The 18,686-nt window shown below is 37.3% G+C and overlaps 1 protein-coding gene across 4 annotated transcripts in view; it reads left to right on the top strand.

Moving 5' to 3' along the window:
* syt7b (synaptotagmin VIIb) overlaps window positions 1–16,194 on the top strand; it is a 107,851-nt gene extending 91,657 nt beyond the window's left edge. For all 4 annotated transcript variants that reach the window (XM_055045191.1, XM_055045192.1, XM_055045190.1 and 1 more), the window contains 6 exons: window positions 4,577–4,712; window positions 9,420–9,687; window positions 9,766–9,935; window positions 10,273–10,387; window positions 10,562–10,761; window positions 11,575–16,194. In XM_055045191.1, the coding sequence (XP_054901166.1) occupies window positions 4,577–4,712; window positions 9,420–9,687; window positions 9,766–9,935; window positions 10,273–10,387; window positions 10,562–10,761; window positions 11,575–11,679 (994 nt within the window). In that variant the 3' untranslated portion in view covers window positions 11,680–16,194. The remainder of the gene's footprint in view (window positions 1–4,576; window positions 4,713–9,419; window positions 9,688–9,765; window positions 9,936–10,272; window positions 10,388–10,561; window positions 10,762–11,574) is intronic.
* Window positions 16,195–18,686: the final 2,492 nt, after the last annotated feature.

Raw genomic sequence — 18,686 nt, 5'->3', positions numbered from 1 at the left:
TTTAGAAGGTTGAAGATCTATGACCTTTTCATTATCTAGATGTTAAAAAATTGCAAAGATAGAAGCATAACTATCTTTGTATACATAAATGTCTGACTATAAAAAAAAAAAGTCATCTACAAGTTTAATTATTCTGGCATTTAGCAAATATAAATTACTTTTGTAATCCAGCTGACCTAAAACAGGAATTATTTGGTCAATGTCATTTTCTATCCTTCATTGGTTGTAATTGCTTCATAAATGGGGATAAACTAAATGCCAAAATGCATGAACATACTTCTCAGACTTTATATGTTGCTTTGCCGTCTCTGTTCTTGCGATTGTACTCTTTATTAACAGACTTAATTCCCATCCCAGACTTTTGTACAGTAATAACATCTATGATCCACATCTATCAGTTTGATGAATGATGCATGTTTCTTTCATTTATTCAGTCTCAGTTAATCAACACCAGGCAGGCTCTCCAGCAGACAATAGACATGGAACATAGGAGAAGATAAGATGTGGCTGCATTGTCCTTGGGGGTGTAATGACCTGCTTTGTCCAATTACACAGAAGATGGCTTTCAACTCAAATTGAGGCCAGGAGGTTAGAAGTCAGGGTTTCTGCGCTTCTCTCATGTCAGATTGAAGGGCCAGTTTCTTCAGGCTCATTCCCATCGACCCCTCAAGAGATTGCTTGCTTCTGTGTGGGTGCACCTATTTGTTTTGTTTTAAAGACTTGCTGGCAGTTTAATTACATTTCCCTGCCATTAAAAAGGCTAAGTGTTAAATAACAGCAAAGTTTGTTTCAGTCAGATTACCGAGATTGATTTAGCAGGAGAAGGAAGCTCCATGGGTGCTCATTCCTGTTTTAGCCTGTTGAGTGTCATGACTGGAGGTTATCTTGCACTTCTCTTTTTGACATTTACAAATCAGCCATTTGCAGCATAAGCTCATACTCACACTGTGGCGTGCATGAAGAGATGTTTTCATACAGTGTTGGAGGAGTGCAGCCATGGGGAAGTGAAGGAGTGCGTTTCAGAAGCCTCTACGAATGCTTGGTCCCTTTGCCTTTAGGGCTGCGTGCTATTTTCAATATATTGCCCTCTATATTGAACTTTCTTGGATTTTGCTGGCCTATTTTGGAGGCTCCTGTTTCCATCGTTACTGAAACCGTGTGAAAAATTGATGATGGTCGGGAGTACAACCTTAAGAGGAAGCACACTCTTTCGTAGTCATGGCTACAACAACCTCTGAAGGATGAATTATGTAACTGGTGTTGTGCTTTAGATGAAATCGTCTCTGGCAGGCAAGAAGGGGCAACCCACAGCTTTAGACACTTATCCTCTGTTTTCAAACATGTATTAAGTTACATGTACATTCAACTATTTTTAGTCATTCTAGCTGAATACATTTTGAGTATTCAAGGTAAATTTATTCTTTTTCCACAACAGCATTCCATGTCTAAATTGTGTGTTAATGTATAAACACAAAGAACTAACTAGTTTAAATGCAACACCACTTTCTTGTATGAAACTATGTTAATTATGGTCCTGAGTATATGTTTAAACATCTATGCATGCATACATGAAGGAACTTATCCAATTGCCATCCCTAGTCTCCCCAGAGGTTCTTAGCGTGTCAACATATGTTGTTTAAAGTCAACATGTTCTGCTTTGGCAGGTCTTTGTCTTCAATCAACATCATCGAATGCTAATCTGTGTTGAAACTGTGACATGCTGAGACCACACTTTTTTGCCCCAATGTGCAAATTTTTTTGCATATTAGGGGAATATTTTTACTAGGTACAAATGTTATATTTTTTTAACACCTGATAAACACAGACTTTTCTCAGTGATAGCAGCACAGCAATCTGGGCTTTGCATGACCTAGATAATGTGAGTCAAAGATTTGAATTTTAACGGTGAAATGAAAACTAGACCTGCAAAGCAAATCTAAGTGAAAGAGCCCAGCTGTGATTTTAAAAGGTTGATCCTTGATTCAAAGGGTCTTTATGAAGGCGTTCACAAAGCCAGACCCTCCTACAGTAAAGCATTTACAGTGAATGCAGCAGAGACCCATCTGACAGGCATGCATTATCTACTGTATAATCAAAGTAAAGAGAGCCTCGGTCATGTAGCTGAGCAACAATTAGTTTGGTGTAAAAAGCACTAAATATATCACAACAATTGCCCTGTAATTATTATAAAACTAGCATTGTGTAATATGATTTAAAAAAAAAACTAATATAACTCATCATCACTGCATTAAGCTTAACTTCAAATGGTTTGTTCTCATTAGAGAATCAATATGTGTATGAAGTGTCTGAAGCAGCAGGTTGGAAATGAGTCACAGGTAACAAATTAACATCTTTCTCACAATATCACTGCATAGTTACAGAAATTGGATGATTTTAAGCTTGTATGTTAACAAATTAGGCAATAATGGTGATGGGAAGTTTGACTGGTTTCAGAGGGCTAGCTCTTGAGACACGCAACGGCTCCCAAATGGCTCTTAATTTATCTGTTGCCTCATATTTCATCCTAATGTGAAAAATATAAATGGTTTGCATATTAATAAGTCCACTTGTATTAAGTGTTTTCATGAGAAGTCTTGTACTTGCCCAATTTTATGTATTTCTTTTTAAAGAGCCATCGTTCTTAGTTTTATGTAATAATTTAATCAAGCATTTCATTTTTGTTTAACACATGCACAAATGAACAGAATCATAACAGAGAATGAACCAAACTCAGTCACCAAACTATGACCAGTTCACTGCTGAAAGGGACAGCTTCACGACCTGTCTGTCTGTCTGTCCCCCCTCTTTGTTTCCACATAGTAATATGATTCCATGTCCTCACATGTGATTGTCCACAAGGCAGCCATGCTGCAAATGAAAGCAAAGTTATGTTATTAGCTGGGATGAGCCACAAACAACTAAAGGAAAAATAGTGGGGAGCCAGCTCTCAGGAGATGGGAGTCAGCTCTTCTGATTCACTTCAAAGCATCAGCTATAAAAGCCATCAATAGATAATATCCTTGTGAATATTTGCTGTACTAATGGTCATAAGGAGTTCTTATTTAGTTTTCTGAGGGGAGTTTGGGCATCTGGCACAAAGACTTAGAAAAGTTTTTGGGTATTGCATTCCATAATAATGTAACATATAGTATTGTATATAATATTATGTATAATATTACATATCATATGTCATATCGCATATCATATTAATAATTGGTTGAAAAAGTCAAATATGAAATGACCAAAATTATCACAAAGTTAAGGCAAAGGCAAATAGTGGCATGTTTGTAGTTATTTTTGGGACGCACGCTGTCCCTTGAAGTGTTAGGGCCTGATATTAGAAACTAAAATTAGCATCATGCTGACCTGCTGAAGAAAAGATTCCGCATTGTTTCAGATGTCTACATTAATAGACACTTGCTGAGGAAAGCTGTATTTGACAGTGCCATGAAACAGAGAGCTTGCGATTCGAATTGAGTCATTCCCGCATTGTTTGCGCTCTGACCTGCAGATCACAGGAAATCTACGCAGAGTGACGAATCCATTCTTTTCTCTTCCACGCCGCATCCTTTCTCTTCCTCATTCAGTGTCGCTCTACTTCTGCTTGTCTCTTTGTAACAAAATCCCTGTCTGTCTCTTGCCCCTCCCGCTCCATCGTCTCTGTTCTGTGTGCCCATGAAACATATCAGATCTCTTCCTTTTCTTGGCTTTAAAACATCTGACTCTTTAATCAAACTAAATTTGGTTCTGCTTGTTGGATTCTATCTATGTCTTACTCTTACCTTAATTTATCTCTTAGTCTGTTTTGTGTGTTTTTAAGGGTTTCCATTGATGTCTCGGTCTCACATCAATTTGTTGTGCTGATTAGTCCCTCGAGTTTTAGCAGATCTTTTACTTCACTTTTTCCTCAGTATTCTGGTATACCTTGATTCTTCTTCTTAATTGCAAAGTCCTGGTGTTTGCAGACAAAACAAAGTGAGTTTCTGTTTTCCACAGGCAAACATTTTTAAAGTCTTCACACTGTGATTCATTCTTTCAACTGAAAAGACTTACAATATTTTATTTAATGAAGTCACATTTTTTTCTCTTTCACATTGCATTAGTTCTTGCTTCATTGCCAATAGGTCTTTGGTTTGAATCTCTTCTATGCAGTTTTCTTTTTTTGTGTATGTGTTTTTCTTTTTCATCAGATGCATTACAGCCTCATGTCAATGCATGGAAGTTTAATTAATAAATGCATGGCTTTAAATTGACTGAGTGTGAAAAGACATGGTTTATTGTTTTGTGTGATTCAAAGATGACCTCTCCAGGGTATACACCATCTATTGCACAATAAACCAATGTCATTTTGATAATTATGACCAAAGTGTTTGAATTTAATATTGGACATAAAAGTGATTAAGTTGTAAAACTGTGCAATTTTGCTGTCAAATCTACGTTTTCACTTTTACATCTAAAAGTGTGCATCAACAAAAACACATAAAGAACTTAGAAGAATGTGACAAAAGGGTTCTAGCCAATAGACCAATATTGGCGTCTCTTTAAGGATATGTCTATTTTGTGTGCACTTTACCAGAACTCCAGGAAACAAACCAGGCAGCAGTCCCAGAGGTCAGACCCCAGATGAAACAGGACGTCGCCAGGGGCAGAACCACGAAGCCAACTCTTCTGTCACAGACTTAGCCAACTCGGTCACCAGTGACGTGCTTATGGTAACTGTCAGCATAACCCTAACTGCCTTGCTAAAGTGTACACACCCCTTTTTCACTTTATTATGCTACAACCACAAACTTCAATGTATTTTTTCAGAAATGTTTTGTGAGATGCCATCACAAAGTACTGCATATTTATGATGTGGAAGGGAAATTATTCTGATAGTTAATCATCTTTTATTACAAATAAAATCTAAAAAGCGTAGCATGCTTTCATATGTACCCCCTGATAAAGTCATGTTTGAATAATTCCATATAAATGAACAGGTTATTCATGAAATTTTGCTGGAGTGCACAATTGAGAGTTTCCTGTTTATTTTTGAAGCAGCTGATCTTAAAATCTCCATTTTATATACTCTATTTTTTATCATCTATTTTCAGTACGAAAGGAGAGCTTGACGATGTTTTTTATTTGTTTGTTTTAAGGGCAATTGTGTATGATTGATTCGTAAATCCGAAATAAGTGGTTTAAAAAACAGATCAGGCAGATGCTGGACACACATTGGTGATGAAAATCAGGTAAAATCTTAAGAAAGATCTTGAGAACTTTTAGAAAGCCTGACCAAATATTGATCCAAAACACTCTAAAACATTACAAGGAGATTTGGCTCAGGAAGAAATTGATCACTGAAAACTTTAAAAACAAATAAATGTATGGATGTATAATAGACATTTAATGTTAAGGCCATCAGTTGGCTGATCACTAAGTTTATTTACTTTTATATTTAATAGCATTACACCAAAGCCACATAGAGCTGCCATACGTTTTAGTGAATAATATATTCTGTTTGTGGAGATGTAGGCCCATGCTTTAGAGGGAAAGTTGTACAAAAGGTGTTTCATCTTCCATTCTCTCAGATGGAACTGTCTTCAACCCACTCGTCTCTCCCACCTGTGGAGCATTACAGTTTGCTTCTGCCGTGGAGTTTTCTGTGTTAACTCAGATGTGCAATAATCATCCTCCTGAAGAAAGAGCAGGGAGGGGGAGGCGGGCATGTCCCTTCTTCAGAGAGGCTTCGTAATTAGCTGTGAAGGAACATGCGGTGACGTGGGTGCTGTGAGAATATGGCAGAGATGGGTGCAAGTACTTTGCAATTACGGGGGTTTCATGGGGATTCTGTAAAATTCACGCTGGCAGCTGTTAATGATAATGCTTGTGTTGGGCAGTTTTGCCAAAGGCGTCTATGGAAAGCTCCTTTGAAGCTAAAAATATTCTCCTCTTGCACTTTTGATCCCTTCTGAGTGACTTTTTTCTGTTGTGGGAAACAGAAAAAAGTGCCTATATATACACACAGGTTTTATTCCGCAGAGAAAAAGTGAGTGTGAAAAGTCATGGGATGTCACTTTGTATATACGTCGAACCATCTGAAGCGTCTCAGGTGATAGGTGTTGGGATAGGATGGCTGGAGGGCTGACAAAAGCTTTCATTTTGTGTGATGCTCATAGAGCCATGGCGAGTACGGAGTGTCTTCTCCGCAATGTTGTCCTTCAGTTGCACGTCTGCAGAGGATTAAATATGCTTTTTAAACCTAAGTTTGTAATATTCAACTTTTTTTGGAAAAATTAATAACATAAACATAACAATGATTGGTTTTATGGAGTCCTTTAAGTTTTATTTCTTTGTGTGTGTGTTACCAAACCACACTCAACACAGATTCAGATTATTTTGTTCATCTTCAAGACCAAATCACTATCTCAAATTCTTCATTTGCAAGTACTTTATTGACAGATATTTTAAGTTCTTAGTTCCAACTAAATTGCCTTTCTCCCAGTCAGTGAGAGCAAAAAGAAGATTAAAACAAAATCTGCAGTAATCAAGACATTTTATGTATTCTTCCTTATGGTTTCCCAGTCTTATTGTCTATGAAATTAAGCTATCAAAGTATTTACAATGAAACTCTATATTTTGTTGGTTTTTAACAGAAAAACAGAGAAAGCAAATGGAAACACCAGTGGGCTGCGCCAGACTTTCCCTTTTCCAGATTTTGAAAGAAGTGCATAGGAGTTAAACAATTAAATAGCTTCTGATTTTATGGCATAGTATTTTGGGGCATAAGAGTACGGTGGTATCGACTGGTGTGAGGTTTTAACTACATGATAAACTTCACATAAATTACAGCATGGTTTCACGCTATATATGTAAAAAATGTTCGTCAGTTTAATTGATTTGCCTTTAGATTATTATCTTGTTGCAGATATAACATGATTGTTATCATATTTTCATTGTTGTACACAATTTTAAGAAACAATATAGAATAGAATAAACACTCTCACTCAGCAACAGCCTTCAAATGCTTAGTGCACAAAATATTTTACCTTTTTGATGTGTTGCTCTTTTTACAGTGACACAAGGTAAAAAAAAAATGAAATAAATAAATGGTCAATCCTATTCACTGTCTCTGACATCTTTTAGCATTTTTGTAGCATTTTGAGTGTGAGATAAATATTTGACAGAAAATTACAATCACTTTGAAGCAATAAATTTTCAAAAACAATCCTATTCCTTTTTGTCGGCAAGCAGCCCATGCTTACTGCCTAGAGAGTGTTTTGAAAAACTGTAACAGATGGGAGGGCCACATGAATGACTGGAGAGTGCTCAAATGTAGAAAACCTAATTTAGGCCAGCTGTTGGGTGGAGGACCACATAATTAAAAGTGATCAAACTGATTATGGACAATAAATCTCCACATGACAATGAAAAAAAGAGAGAAGTAACTTCACAATTGCATATTAAAGTTTTCAAATGTCTTCCTGAGTAACCCCCCCTCCTCCCAACCACAATAAACTTTCCAGCCCCAATTTCTTTGCTTTTCCCTTGACCAACAGCATCACCCATTCTTCAGTCTATTTAGCAACAGCTATTTAGTCTCTCATTTCCTCACAGTTGTTCAGACTTTAAGGTGTGTTTTTCAATCATAATGAACACAATGTGTGTGCTGTGAAGACCAGCTTTCTGACGTTGGCATGCCACCTGTTTCTAAATGGGCAGTAAATTGTCTATGATGAAGTTTGTGGACTGCCTGTTCATTTTTGTTTTCAAATTGTTCCACATCTGTGTATTTAGCTGCAGAGTTGAGTGTGGATAGTCTCAGTGAAAAACTTGGCTCAGTTCTTTCTACCAACGTCAAAATGTTTTTGGTGGCTGTGGGACAGCATACCTCTCTCTCCCTGGCAAAACAGGGCTTGTCATTACTGAAGGTACTCTTAATATGGAGAGATATAAAGATGTAATTTTGCAACAAGTGGCAATCATATATTTCCTTTCTTAAACACCAAGATAGTCAGAAGCAGAAGCAAACCAGAAGCCTCTTTCACTGAATATTTCACTGAAAAAATGAGCCACCTATGAGATTCCTTTTTATTGTTCACAGATTACAAGTTGAGACAGCAGCAAACAGGACAGCTGTTAGCTAGGAGGTGTTGTGCTGTACTGTTGTCAGCACCTTGCATAAAATCTGTTGAAGTCTAACTATGCTGTTATATTCTCAGCAATACTTCCAAATGAAGTATTTTGGCTAAGAAAGTAGTTTAAATTTAAGTTTGTCTGCAATGGTTTCTGATCAGATATTGGGAATGGACAAGATGGAACAGCCTTCCTGCAGCAATCTGCTCAACCTGAATGAAAGCTTGTGGGATCAGCTCGGGCATACTGTGCATGCCAGAATGCCCAACACACCAATACAGTAGAACAATCAGCTGTTTGACATCGGCAGAGAACATTTGTTTTGGTTGCACAGCCCACAAACTTAATTTTGCTGACTAACCTGAAAATAAATTTTTCAGTGACATACTTATTTAACAAGAAAATAAGTATGTTGTTGAATGACTCGAGACAAATTGCTTCAAAACATTCTGACAGCAAAGTTGGACAAACTCAAATTTTCTTGCTTTTTGTGCTGTCTTCTGACTTCAACGTGAATTTAAGATATTTAGTTTTTAGTACTTATCCTTGAGGTTTTATCGGTGAAAAGAAATGATGAAGAAAAGTAATCCCAATGTTAGAAAAAAAATGTAATGATAAGGTTTTGATAAAAGAAGTGGGGAATGACATTTAGCACTGAAGGCCAGTTTTTGAATTTCTCAAAAGGAACTATTTGCTGTAATGCTTTTGAATGGCTTGAATTTAATAGAAGTTTTCAATTTAGCTGGATTGAAATTCCCCAGTTTTCTTCATTGCAAATTGCAGATCTGGAATCAGATTACTCTTCCAAGTTGACTGCACCACTTTTACATCAAACTGATGTATTCATAGTCCATAATATATATATATATATACATATATTTTTTTTTTTACAAGTCATGGTATGTACTATATATGAAACCCCACAGAAATACTGTGCTGGTGTTTTCCTTGAACGACAACTAAAGGCATTCACTATTACATATTGGAAACAATAACTTTCAAAGGAATGAATAAATGAAACAAGTTTTAAGAGTTCAGATACATCTTTGGGTGATATTTAAATATAAAGACCAAAAACAAATAAGTTTGAACTAGTTGTTAATCTGCACTCTTATATAATTTCTGCGAATACTACAGTGTGTCAGGGTCACCTTTGTCATAAATGGCAGATTCACATCTTTTAAATACTTTACAGATTGTGTGTGTGTGTTTTGTTTTTTTTTTTTTTTTGTTTGTTTTTTTCAGATTAGCTTCCACCACATGAATAAGTTTAATGATTTAACTGTGCGTTTCCAATGTCTCAGCTCTCACCAGGTTCTGAGGAGGAAGAACACGAGGGGCCAGTGTGTGAGAAACTGGGTCGCATCCAGTTCAGTGTTGGATATAGCTTTCAGGACTCGACGCTCACTGTCAAAATTCTCAAAGGCCAGGATTTGCCTGCTAAGGATTTTTCAGGCACATCTGATCCTTTTGTGAAAATCTACCTGCTCCCAGACAAGAAGCACAAATTGGAGACTAAAGTGAAGAGGAAGAATCTAAACCCTCACTGGAATGAAACATTTTTATTTGAAGGTAAGTCGCCGAGCCGCCACATGTTGCTCATGTCTTTGCATTGTGTGAATGGTTGCTCCTTGTCATTCTGTTTCTCAGGCTTCCCCTATGAAAAGGTGGTTCAGAGGACTCTCTACCTGCAGGTTCTTGACTACGACCGATTCAGCAGGAACGACCCCATCGGGGAGGTGTCCATCCCCCTCAATAAGCTGGACCTGGCCAACATGCAGACTTTCTGGAAGGAGCTGAAACCGTGCAGCGATGGCAGTGTAAGTCGGGGGGCAAAGCTCAGAGAGGAAGAGAAAAGAGGGAGGTGAAGAAGAAAGGACGGAGGAAGAAGATGGGGTAGAATGTGTGATGTCATTTCTGGCTGCTGTGATGCTCCCAGGGGAGATGTGGCAGCATAACGACGGGAGAGGGGAGGGAGGAAAATACGGAGAGGCTGACAGGTAGACGGAGACTATACAGACAACCTGAAACAGGAACATGAATGCACAGCAGGAACAGAGGGGAGAAAAATAAAAAACAACAACAACAAATAAAGAAGGATAAAAAGTAAACAATTTCATGCTGTTGTTGTTCTGTATGATGTTCTATTTTTCACAGGGAAGTCGAGGGGATCTCCTAGTGTCTCTGTGCTATAATCCCACAGCCAACACCATCACTGTGAGCATCATCAAAGCACGCAACCTCAAAGCCATGGACATTGGAGGCACTTCTGGTATCAATGCTTCTTTGTCTGTTATTCTCATTTATGTAAGCACTTCTTCAGAGTCACTGTTTCCAAATGGAAATTACATTTTTTTTTTTGTTGTCTTTGGAAAAAGAAACAAAATATGATTCATCAGAAGCCTTGGGCCGCCATTGTAAATGTGGAATGTTTTGTCTTTCTTAGACCCATATGTAAAAGTGTGGTTGATGCACAAAGACAAACGTGTGGAGAAGAAGAAGACGGTGGTAATGAAACGCTGCCTGAACCCTGTTTTTAACGAGTCCTTTCCCTTTGACGTGCCGGCCCACGTGTTGAGGGAGACCACCATAATTATCACCGTCATGGACAAGGACAGACTCAGTCGCAATGATGTCATTGGAAAGGTATCTCCTTCCTCTCTCTTTCACGCCTCTTCCTGCCCCTTCTTCTTTTCCTCTGTGTTTCTCTGACTCTGACAGACCATTAGCATCTGATGAATTAACCAGTCTCTACTGACCCCTACTGGAACGAGGGCATCTTCTTCCCTTCATGTCATGTGGAAACAAGAGGAAAACTCTAAGTTAGAAACAAATGCTTTATTTAAATCTGTGGACAGTTGCTGTCATAAACATTCAGGCATTTCTATGCTAATAGAAGAAATGGAAAAAAGAAGTGCTTAGGAAAGCATTAAAGTGCAGTGATTTTGATGCTATTCCTTTATTTTTAATAAAAAACAATAAAGTGACACCTGAAATAAAGGGAATTTATGCAACATGTTAGAAATACAGCAAAGAAAAGCTGCATTACCTCACACAAACACAGAATAAACTCTTTCTGCACAGCTTGGATACGTGGTACCAATTATATCCATTGTCACTGCAGGTGGTATATGTCCTAACTAGTCTTAACAACATAAATTATCTTCAAACATCCAGCAATTACAGTACATTTCCTACTTATATGCATACTCAGTAATAAGCTTTAAGTACAAGAGAAAACATTTAGAGAAAATGTATTCTCATTAAGTCTTACCCAAAGATTCATCATGATAATATCAGCTTTTTAGATTTGCAGGAGTTGTAGTAAAGGGCTCCCCCTAAGAAGTTTTTTTTTAAACGGTCTTAACCAAATGTCCAACTGGTTTTGAGATTGCTCTTTATGAATAACACCAGTTTTTATGTGATAATAAAGTAGATATTTATTTTCTTGTCTCCCAGATTTATCTTTCATGGAAGAGTGGACCCGCAGAGGTAAAACACTGGAAAGACATGATAAGTCATCCTCGTAACACCGTGGCCCAGTGGCACTCTCTCAAAGCCTGAGGGGCCCAGCAGCCAAACAGCCTAAAGTGTTACCAGTCAAACACCAAGACCCCTATCCCTCTCCCCAACCTCCTCCTCTGAGAAGTCAACGTGAGCCTCTCAGCACACATCCCTTTCCCCCCTAAAAGCAGTGTTGGGCTGTGGACCATGTGTCACCTCTTTGTTCTCAGGCCTCTTTGATATTCCTCGCCCTCAGTCCTTGTGAACCTGCCCGAAAATTGCGCCCTCTTGTCGAGTTCTGATTGCCACCTGACTCCTTCACATTGGTTCGTCTGAACCTAAAAATGTCTTTGATGTCTTAGCTCCCTTGTGCCCTCTTTTTATACCATTTATTTCCTGAGATCTCTCAATCTTTTCTTCCGTCATGTCGGTATCGGCCTGTCCCAGAGTCTGCCATCAGAGCAGAGGCTCTTGCTGCCCATGGATGCAAACTACCAGCCAAAAATGAATCAAACTGATAGTCAAATCATCCTCTGTGGCAGGAAGAGGGACTGTGTTTGAACGGGTGTGACCTGTGGGATTCGTGCACCACCAAATGTCTTCACTCCTTCCATTTTCGTCTCTGATCCTCCATATTCTCAAAATGCCTAAAAAAAAAATCAGGAATCCGGCACAGAAGAAGTGACTGAGTGAATTTCAAATGGACTGGAAGTGGACTCTGTCGTTTAGGTTTTCTTTGATCAATTTCCCTCCTCACTGCCACCTCTGTAATAATTCTCCCCTGGCTGAAACCCTTTTGTCGTCTGTGTGTGATGTGGGTGACGTGCCGTTGTCTGAAACAATGTCCTTCAATTAAATAAAGGGGTATGAACATGAACATTTAACACTGGTTAGAAAAGGTGAGTGTGGAAAATATTTTTCTCTTAGAAAAGAAATCCCTCTGGACCAAATTTAGGAGTAAAGTGATTATTCTGATTTTTCTTTCTTTTTTGGGAGGCATAGGTTCAACAACTGTTCTTCCAAACACATAAAATAATCAAAAAGTCTCTTCCAACTGTGCGGTAGTGTAGATAAATGTGTGCATGTGTGAGTGGGTATTTTAGACCTGCGCTGCTAAATTTAAACTATTGAGGTACACAAAACATTCCTGATGCTGAAGATAGAATTAGTAGAAATGATCACCTAATTTCTCTGGAAGGAAACCCAAATTATGAATGCAGAATACAGAAGTCAAGTTAATTTGTAATTTCAAACTGGTAGTTTGAAACAAACTTGCAGCACCCGTCAACCTGATAAAGATGTGTAAAAAGCCTTAAAGTGAATTAATATTTGGAGTGGCACATTGTATAGGAGTAGAGTGTTCAGCTCATTATTCGGACACTAGCCGTCCAGGATTCATTTCCTTACCATGTCATCCCGGAGCCCACTAGTGCCACAAATCAGAAATAAAGTGATGTTTTATTGAAGCACCAACATTTTCTCATGTTTTTTAAATGTATTTATTCATTTAATCTCCCTTAACCATCCTGCAAACCATGAGTGGTAACTGAATACATTTTGCCCATTGCCCAACCATGTTTGTCACAGTTCCAATTGGTTGAAAATTGGTTCAAACATTTCAATAATTGCTATTACTTAACTGTATGAGCAAATTTAGGTATCTATTTGCCTGGAACCATTTTCTGTCCACTAGAAATCACAAATCAGCCTCACCTAAATAGCATATTTTCCTCAGTTTACTATGTTGGAAAGTGACTGAAAGAGTCACGACGGTGTGTATTTTTTATTTTATGTTTCTTCAAAAATTTTACTTCCCCCCCCAACTGAATGCACAAAATGCATTAAATTCTGTCACTGCAATAAAAACTAATTTATTTGAAGGCTGTTTATACATCTTTAGTGGGGTTTCAGTTAGTGGTAAAATGCTCTATGTGCCTGATATGATCTGTTGAAAAATATTATTGCAATGGTCTAAATCACTTCAGTTTCACATCATAATAATGTTAAGAGATGTCTTAGTAAAGAGTGCAAAACCTAAATCGTATGGGAATTTTTGTTTGCTTGTCAGTGGATCCTTTGGGTATAACGTTGAAACAAATGATGGCAGAAATCAAATATTTTTTTTTACAAGATATTTTTTTAAGGGCTGAATTTAAAAAAACATGAATAAATAAATAAAAGAACCTTAGTGTCATAAAATGTGTTATTTATGTACATTGCATTTAAATACAAAAACACTGCCAGTGTAAAGCAACAAATACACAAAGGGATGAAAAATGTAATATTCTAAATTGAAATGGGAAAGGAAGAAGTACACAGGTCATAAAGTAATCATGCAAGAAAGTTAGTACATAATCTCAGGAAAGCTGATGCTAAAATAAAAAAAATGATTATTGAATCCATCCAATGGAATAAAAATGTGTTCCTGACAGAGAAAACTGACTCAAAGTCCTTTTTTTTGTTCCTTACTCCTGATGTTGAACTGAACCCTTATCCTAAAGAATCAAAATAAGCCTGTACTTTTACCCTTTACTTAACTTGTTTTGAAAATTTATCTGAACTTAAAGAAAAGAAATAAGAAGAAAATGGCCAGAGTGTAAATTGTGACGTAATTACACATTCCAGTAAATGAAAACCTACACTGTGCTTGTCAAGCACTGAGAACTGCAGTGCCTAGACTTAGTTAGAGCTGATTTTATGTTGGGCTGGGGTCTGATTGAAGTACAGGTCAGCTTCCTGAGTGTTTGTTTTACTGCCTGAGAATGACCTCCATCACATCCCACTTAGACATGTATTGATCACGTGAATGAAAACAAATAGGACTAATAAAATCTGAGGGAAGTACTTTTACATTCCACAGTTTGTGTTTGTCTTCTGGAGGTGTGTATGTGTGTCTGCACTTTGTGCGCGTGTTGATATTTGGACTTTTTACTCTCTATGTGCATCTACAATGAGCTAGAGTTTGCCATTTTGATGCTGATCGGCATTGTTTACTGTTTTTTAATCCTGTATAGATTCAGATGTACAAAGACAAGTGTTGTTGTTTTGGTTTTCTTAAAGATTGTCGGTTTTTTGTAAGCATCACAGCACTTGTTAACAACAATGCTGGAGCAAACCTCTCTTCACACCAGGGTTATTCCATTGTGTCTGGTTTGGCTTGAGGGTTAAAACTCTTAAAAAGAAGCCAAGAGTCTTGAGATTAAACATCCTTACCCGGACTATCATAATCCAGAGTTTTTGTTTAGACCAAAGCAGCTTCCGGCATTCTGGAATGTCCAGCGCACTGACTATCTGATTCTGTCTCACTCAAATGGCGTCTCCTTAACATCTCAGCTGGCGCGCCACCAAAATGCCCCCATTGTGCACACATGCTTCCTGGCACAAAGCGTGCTCTGTGTGCCTTGTAAACTCTGCCACACCCTGCTCTTCACCATATGCGCTCGCACTCAGTTTGTCAGGAAGGTGGGGGGTTTAAAAAGGGGTGAGTTGGGAGATAATCAGAATCATCATTGATGTTAACTAAGTCTCAGGCCATCGCAGTGTTGAGCCTCAAGAAATAAGCAGCAATAAAAGCTGTGTTTGAAGCTCTTGTGTGTTGAGAAGGGGATTACTTTAAATACTGATAAAAAATCATTCAAATTCAAAGGTTATGAGGATGTCAGTTTAGTCAATGCTGTTTATATATTGGGTGAAGACGTGGTGGAAACCAGATATTGACATACACTGCGCAAAAAGGACAACTTTTTCTTCTCACTGTGTTTTAGGTCAGTTAGGATTATCAAAAAAAGTTCCTTTTACCAAATATAAAAATGGTGGATGGTTTTTTTTAAATAGTTTTTTTGTTTTATTTTCTTTACCATCTTTAGCCATAACATTGTATTCTGAAGTTTTCCAAATTGTTTAAATTCATTCTAGTCTTGGAACATGAAATGTTCTAAATTAAAATCAATTTTCAAAGCTTCTCAAAAACGCATCATGCTCATTAATCTGGTATTTACAAAAGATGCACAGTTTTGGCAATCCCCACTGATCTAAAACAACAATAGAATAGTCAATGTTTCTCAGTGAAAAAATAAATAATTATGTCTTTTTATACCATCTATGTAAATATCTGGTTCAATAGCAGTAAACCAGGGTGTCATTATGATAATAATTGTTTTTATTTTATTTTATTTTCTTCTTAGAAATCAAGCTGAAATTCTTCTTCCTACACTCTCCACGTGGTCAGTCAATCACACCAAAATGTTTACTGGACAATCTCATGTTTCTGTTTTAGGGCATTCTCTTTAGGAACTGCTGGAATCAAAGAGAGGTTAACCAGCAACATTTTTATTTACATAATGTACAGATAATTGTGACGTGTCCTGTATGTAAAAAAGAAGAAGAAAAAAAAAGAAAACATTTATTGGGGTTGTTGATGTCTGTCTGCCACTAACTCCTCTCTTTCACTTCCCTCTCTCATTGTAGTTACTCATCTGTGGGGTGCACAATGTTAAATATCAGCCATTTATTTTTTTGAAATCTGTACAGTGTAAATAATAATATAAATGTGTATATAAAACAAATATTCTTCTGGTCTGGTATTGATATACATTTCTTTTAAAAGTGCCTTTTTTTAATAGAAGACATTTATTATAAAGATTCATTTGAGTGGTTCTACTATCAAGTCAGATGAAGCTTTAAAGTTGGTAAGTTGTGTAAAATTTATGTGAAAAACTGAAGTGAATATCAAGCCTCAGAAAACAAGCAACAGCATGTAAAATGTGGTAACAACTGTTTTCTGAAATGATTTACATCTGCAAGTAGAACATTATTTGATGTTTACCTGCTAAAGAAAGTTTGTATGTTCGCCCGGTGCTTGAGTGGGTTCTCTCTCGGGCTTCTTTCCACCGTCCAAAAAACACGACCCACACAGTGAGAAATGTGCAGAAATGTTGTACAGAGTACTTAAATTACTTAATATGATTACACATATATTAAATCAAAACAAAATGTCAACCCGTAACCTAAAGTATTAAATTACAATAAATTGCTACAGTTTTGAAAATGTTTATTACTATTATTATTATTGTTATTATTATTATTAACAGCTAGAATGCAACTTAGATTTATAAGCTTATTAACGCCTAAGTTTAGCTTGAGAAGAAAAATGTCATTGTAGAACAGAGGAGGAGTGAGAACTGTCAGAAACAGTGTCGAAGCAACCTGATTGCCTGTGCGTATTTAACACCTTTGCTTCCAGCTTTTCCAGAGTGTTTCTTATTCGCTGATTTGTACATATATCCAGTCTACTTCTTGTTTGCTGATGCAACATATTATTAAGTCATACCTGCGTAGTTTCCATGCATCGCTCTTGACTACATCCAATGTCCTATTCTGTAAGAAAAATTTCAACTCAACATGCTGAAGATGTCTTCCACAGATTCAAAATTTTAGCACATTTAGCTTTCATTTTCCTCTCCTTTAAAAGCTGCCATGTGTTGTCTCTTTTTTGAGTTGTTGCACAAATCTAATTGGGAAAACAACACTCTCTAACCGCCTACACTTTGAGTTTCAATACAACTTCAAAGTGAGACATCATCTTGGAGAAAGTGGTGCTTGGTATACTGCCAGGAAGTGTTTCATTTACCAACTCATCTGGTCTGATGCCTCTCGCTATTGAGAGCAATTTTGATACGTGATCGTCAGCGTAGAAAGCTCCAGCAGGCTTGCGAGAAGAAGATGAAGGGACATGGATGCTGCTGGTGGTGAAAAAAGGTGAACGCACGTGAGTCTGAAACTCCAGGGTGACTGCAGCGCCAAGGATAAAACTGAGAGCTGTCACGACACAGGATGCAGCACCAGAGGATGACAGGAGCGCTGGGCTACAGATAGGCACAGTGGGTGTGCGTGGGAAACTTGAATAAACACTCTCAACAAGCCTCAGAGCAAGAAAGACAGGAATTGTGCCTCCCCTGCATGTGGGCTCATAAGGTGGAATCCTTTTCCTCGTCTCTCTTTTTTTTCTTTTTTTTTTACAACCAATGTGGAGGATGTTCAACTATTGTCCTTTAATTATTAAAAATAGGAATATGCATGGCCCACTTACAAAGTGGACTTCTCTAAGGACATTTATATTTTATATTACATTTTTAAACAAAATGACACTATAATAAATCATTTCAAAAGGTTTTTGCAAAAATAATGAAATCTTTCCAATAAAACTCAACTATAAAAATGTATGTAACTAGGAAAATGTTTTAAAAAAACCCCTGAAAACTAATAATGTAGTTTGCATTGTTTTTTTAATCTTCTGAGAATCTGCATCTGCTATTTTCCATAGCTGTGTTGGTTTTCTTACATTGTATGTCTGACCTTACTGTTAAATTTCACATTGCTATTGTTCTCTTTGTGTGTGTTTTCCTTTGTGTGTTACTGTGCAATTGATATAGCGGAATTTCTCCATAAAATGAAAAAATAATAATAATAATTCATTCAAAACTTGGTGGCAAAAGTGTCCAAACTCTTAAACTTACACTTACCTGAAGCACCTTTTTTATCTTTTTTTAGCATTCTACTTCTTGACGTGAATGTTTCCCAATCTACTTTGCAAAAGTTCTCCAAATCCAATAAAATTTGTTCAGTGCTATTTAATTTGCCCTCTGGATAGACTACTCAAAACCTACATTTATCTGTCATAGAGTTGTTTTCTTGATGGGAAAGCACCTTGGACTCACAGTGATGCACTACATTGAAATCTCTCTTCATTTCAGCTTTCTTGCTGAAATGTCTTCAGCAAGTCAGCAGAAGATATTTTGCAATCATCTTCAGCTTTCTCGCAGACACCTGAAGATCTTGGCTGACTGCTATCTGGGGCAGTTCATAACTTCATCCACCTGGACAAAATCCTCAATTTTAAAGTAAATCCTGAGTGGGATGCTGCCACCGCTGTTTCAGTGTGGAGTTAGTTCCATAAAGAATTGGGTTGTTCATGTGCAAAACATAAAACATACTGTGATTATACCTAAGAACGTTCAAATTTGGTTTAATCAGACCATAACACAGCTAAGGTTTTGTGAGATTTGTAA

This window comes from Poeciliopsis prolifica, unplaced genomic scaffold (assembly GCF_027474105.1).
Source record: "Poeciliopsis prolifica strain line A6 unplaced genomic scaffold, Auburn_PproV2 SCAFFOLD021, whole genome shotgun sequence".
Taxonomy (NCBI): Eukaryota; Metazoa; Chordata; class Actinopteri; order Cyprinodontiformes; family Poeciliidae; genus Poeciliopsis; species Poeciliopsis prolifica.
The sequence above is the reverse complement of the archived record's forward strand: the minus strand, read 5'-3'. Positions and strand labels throughout refer to the sequence as shown.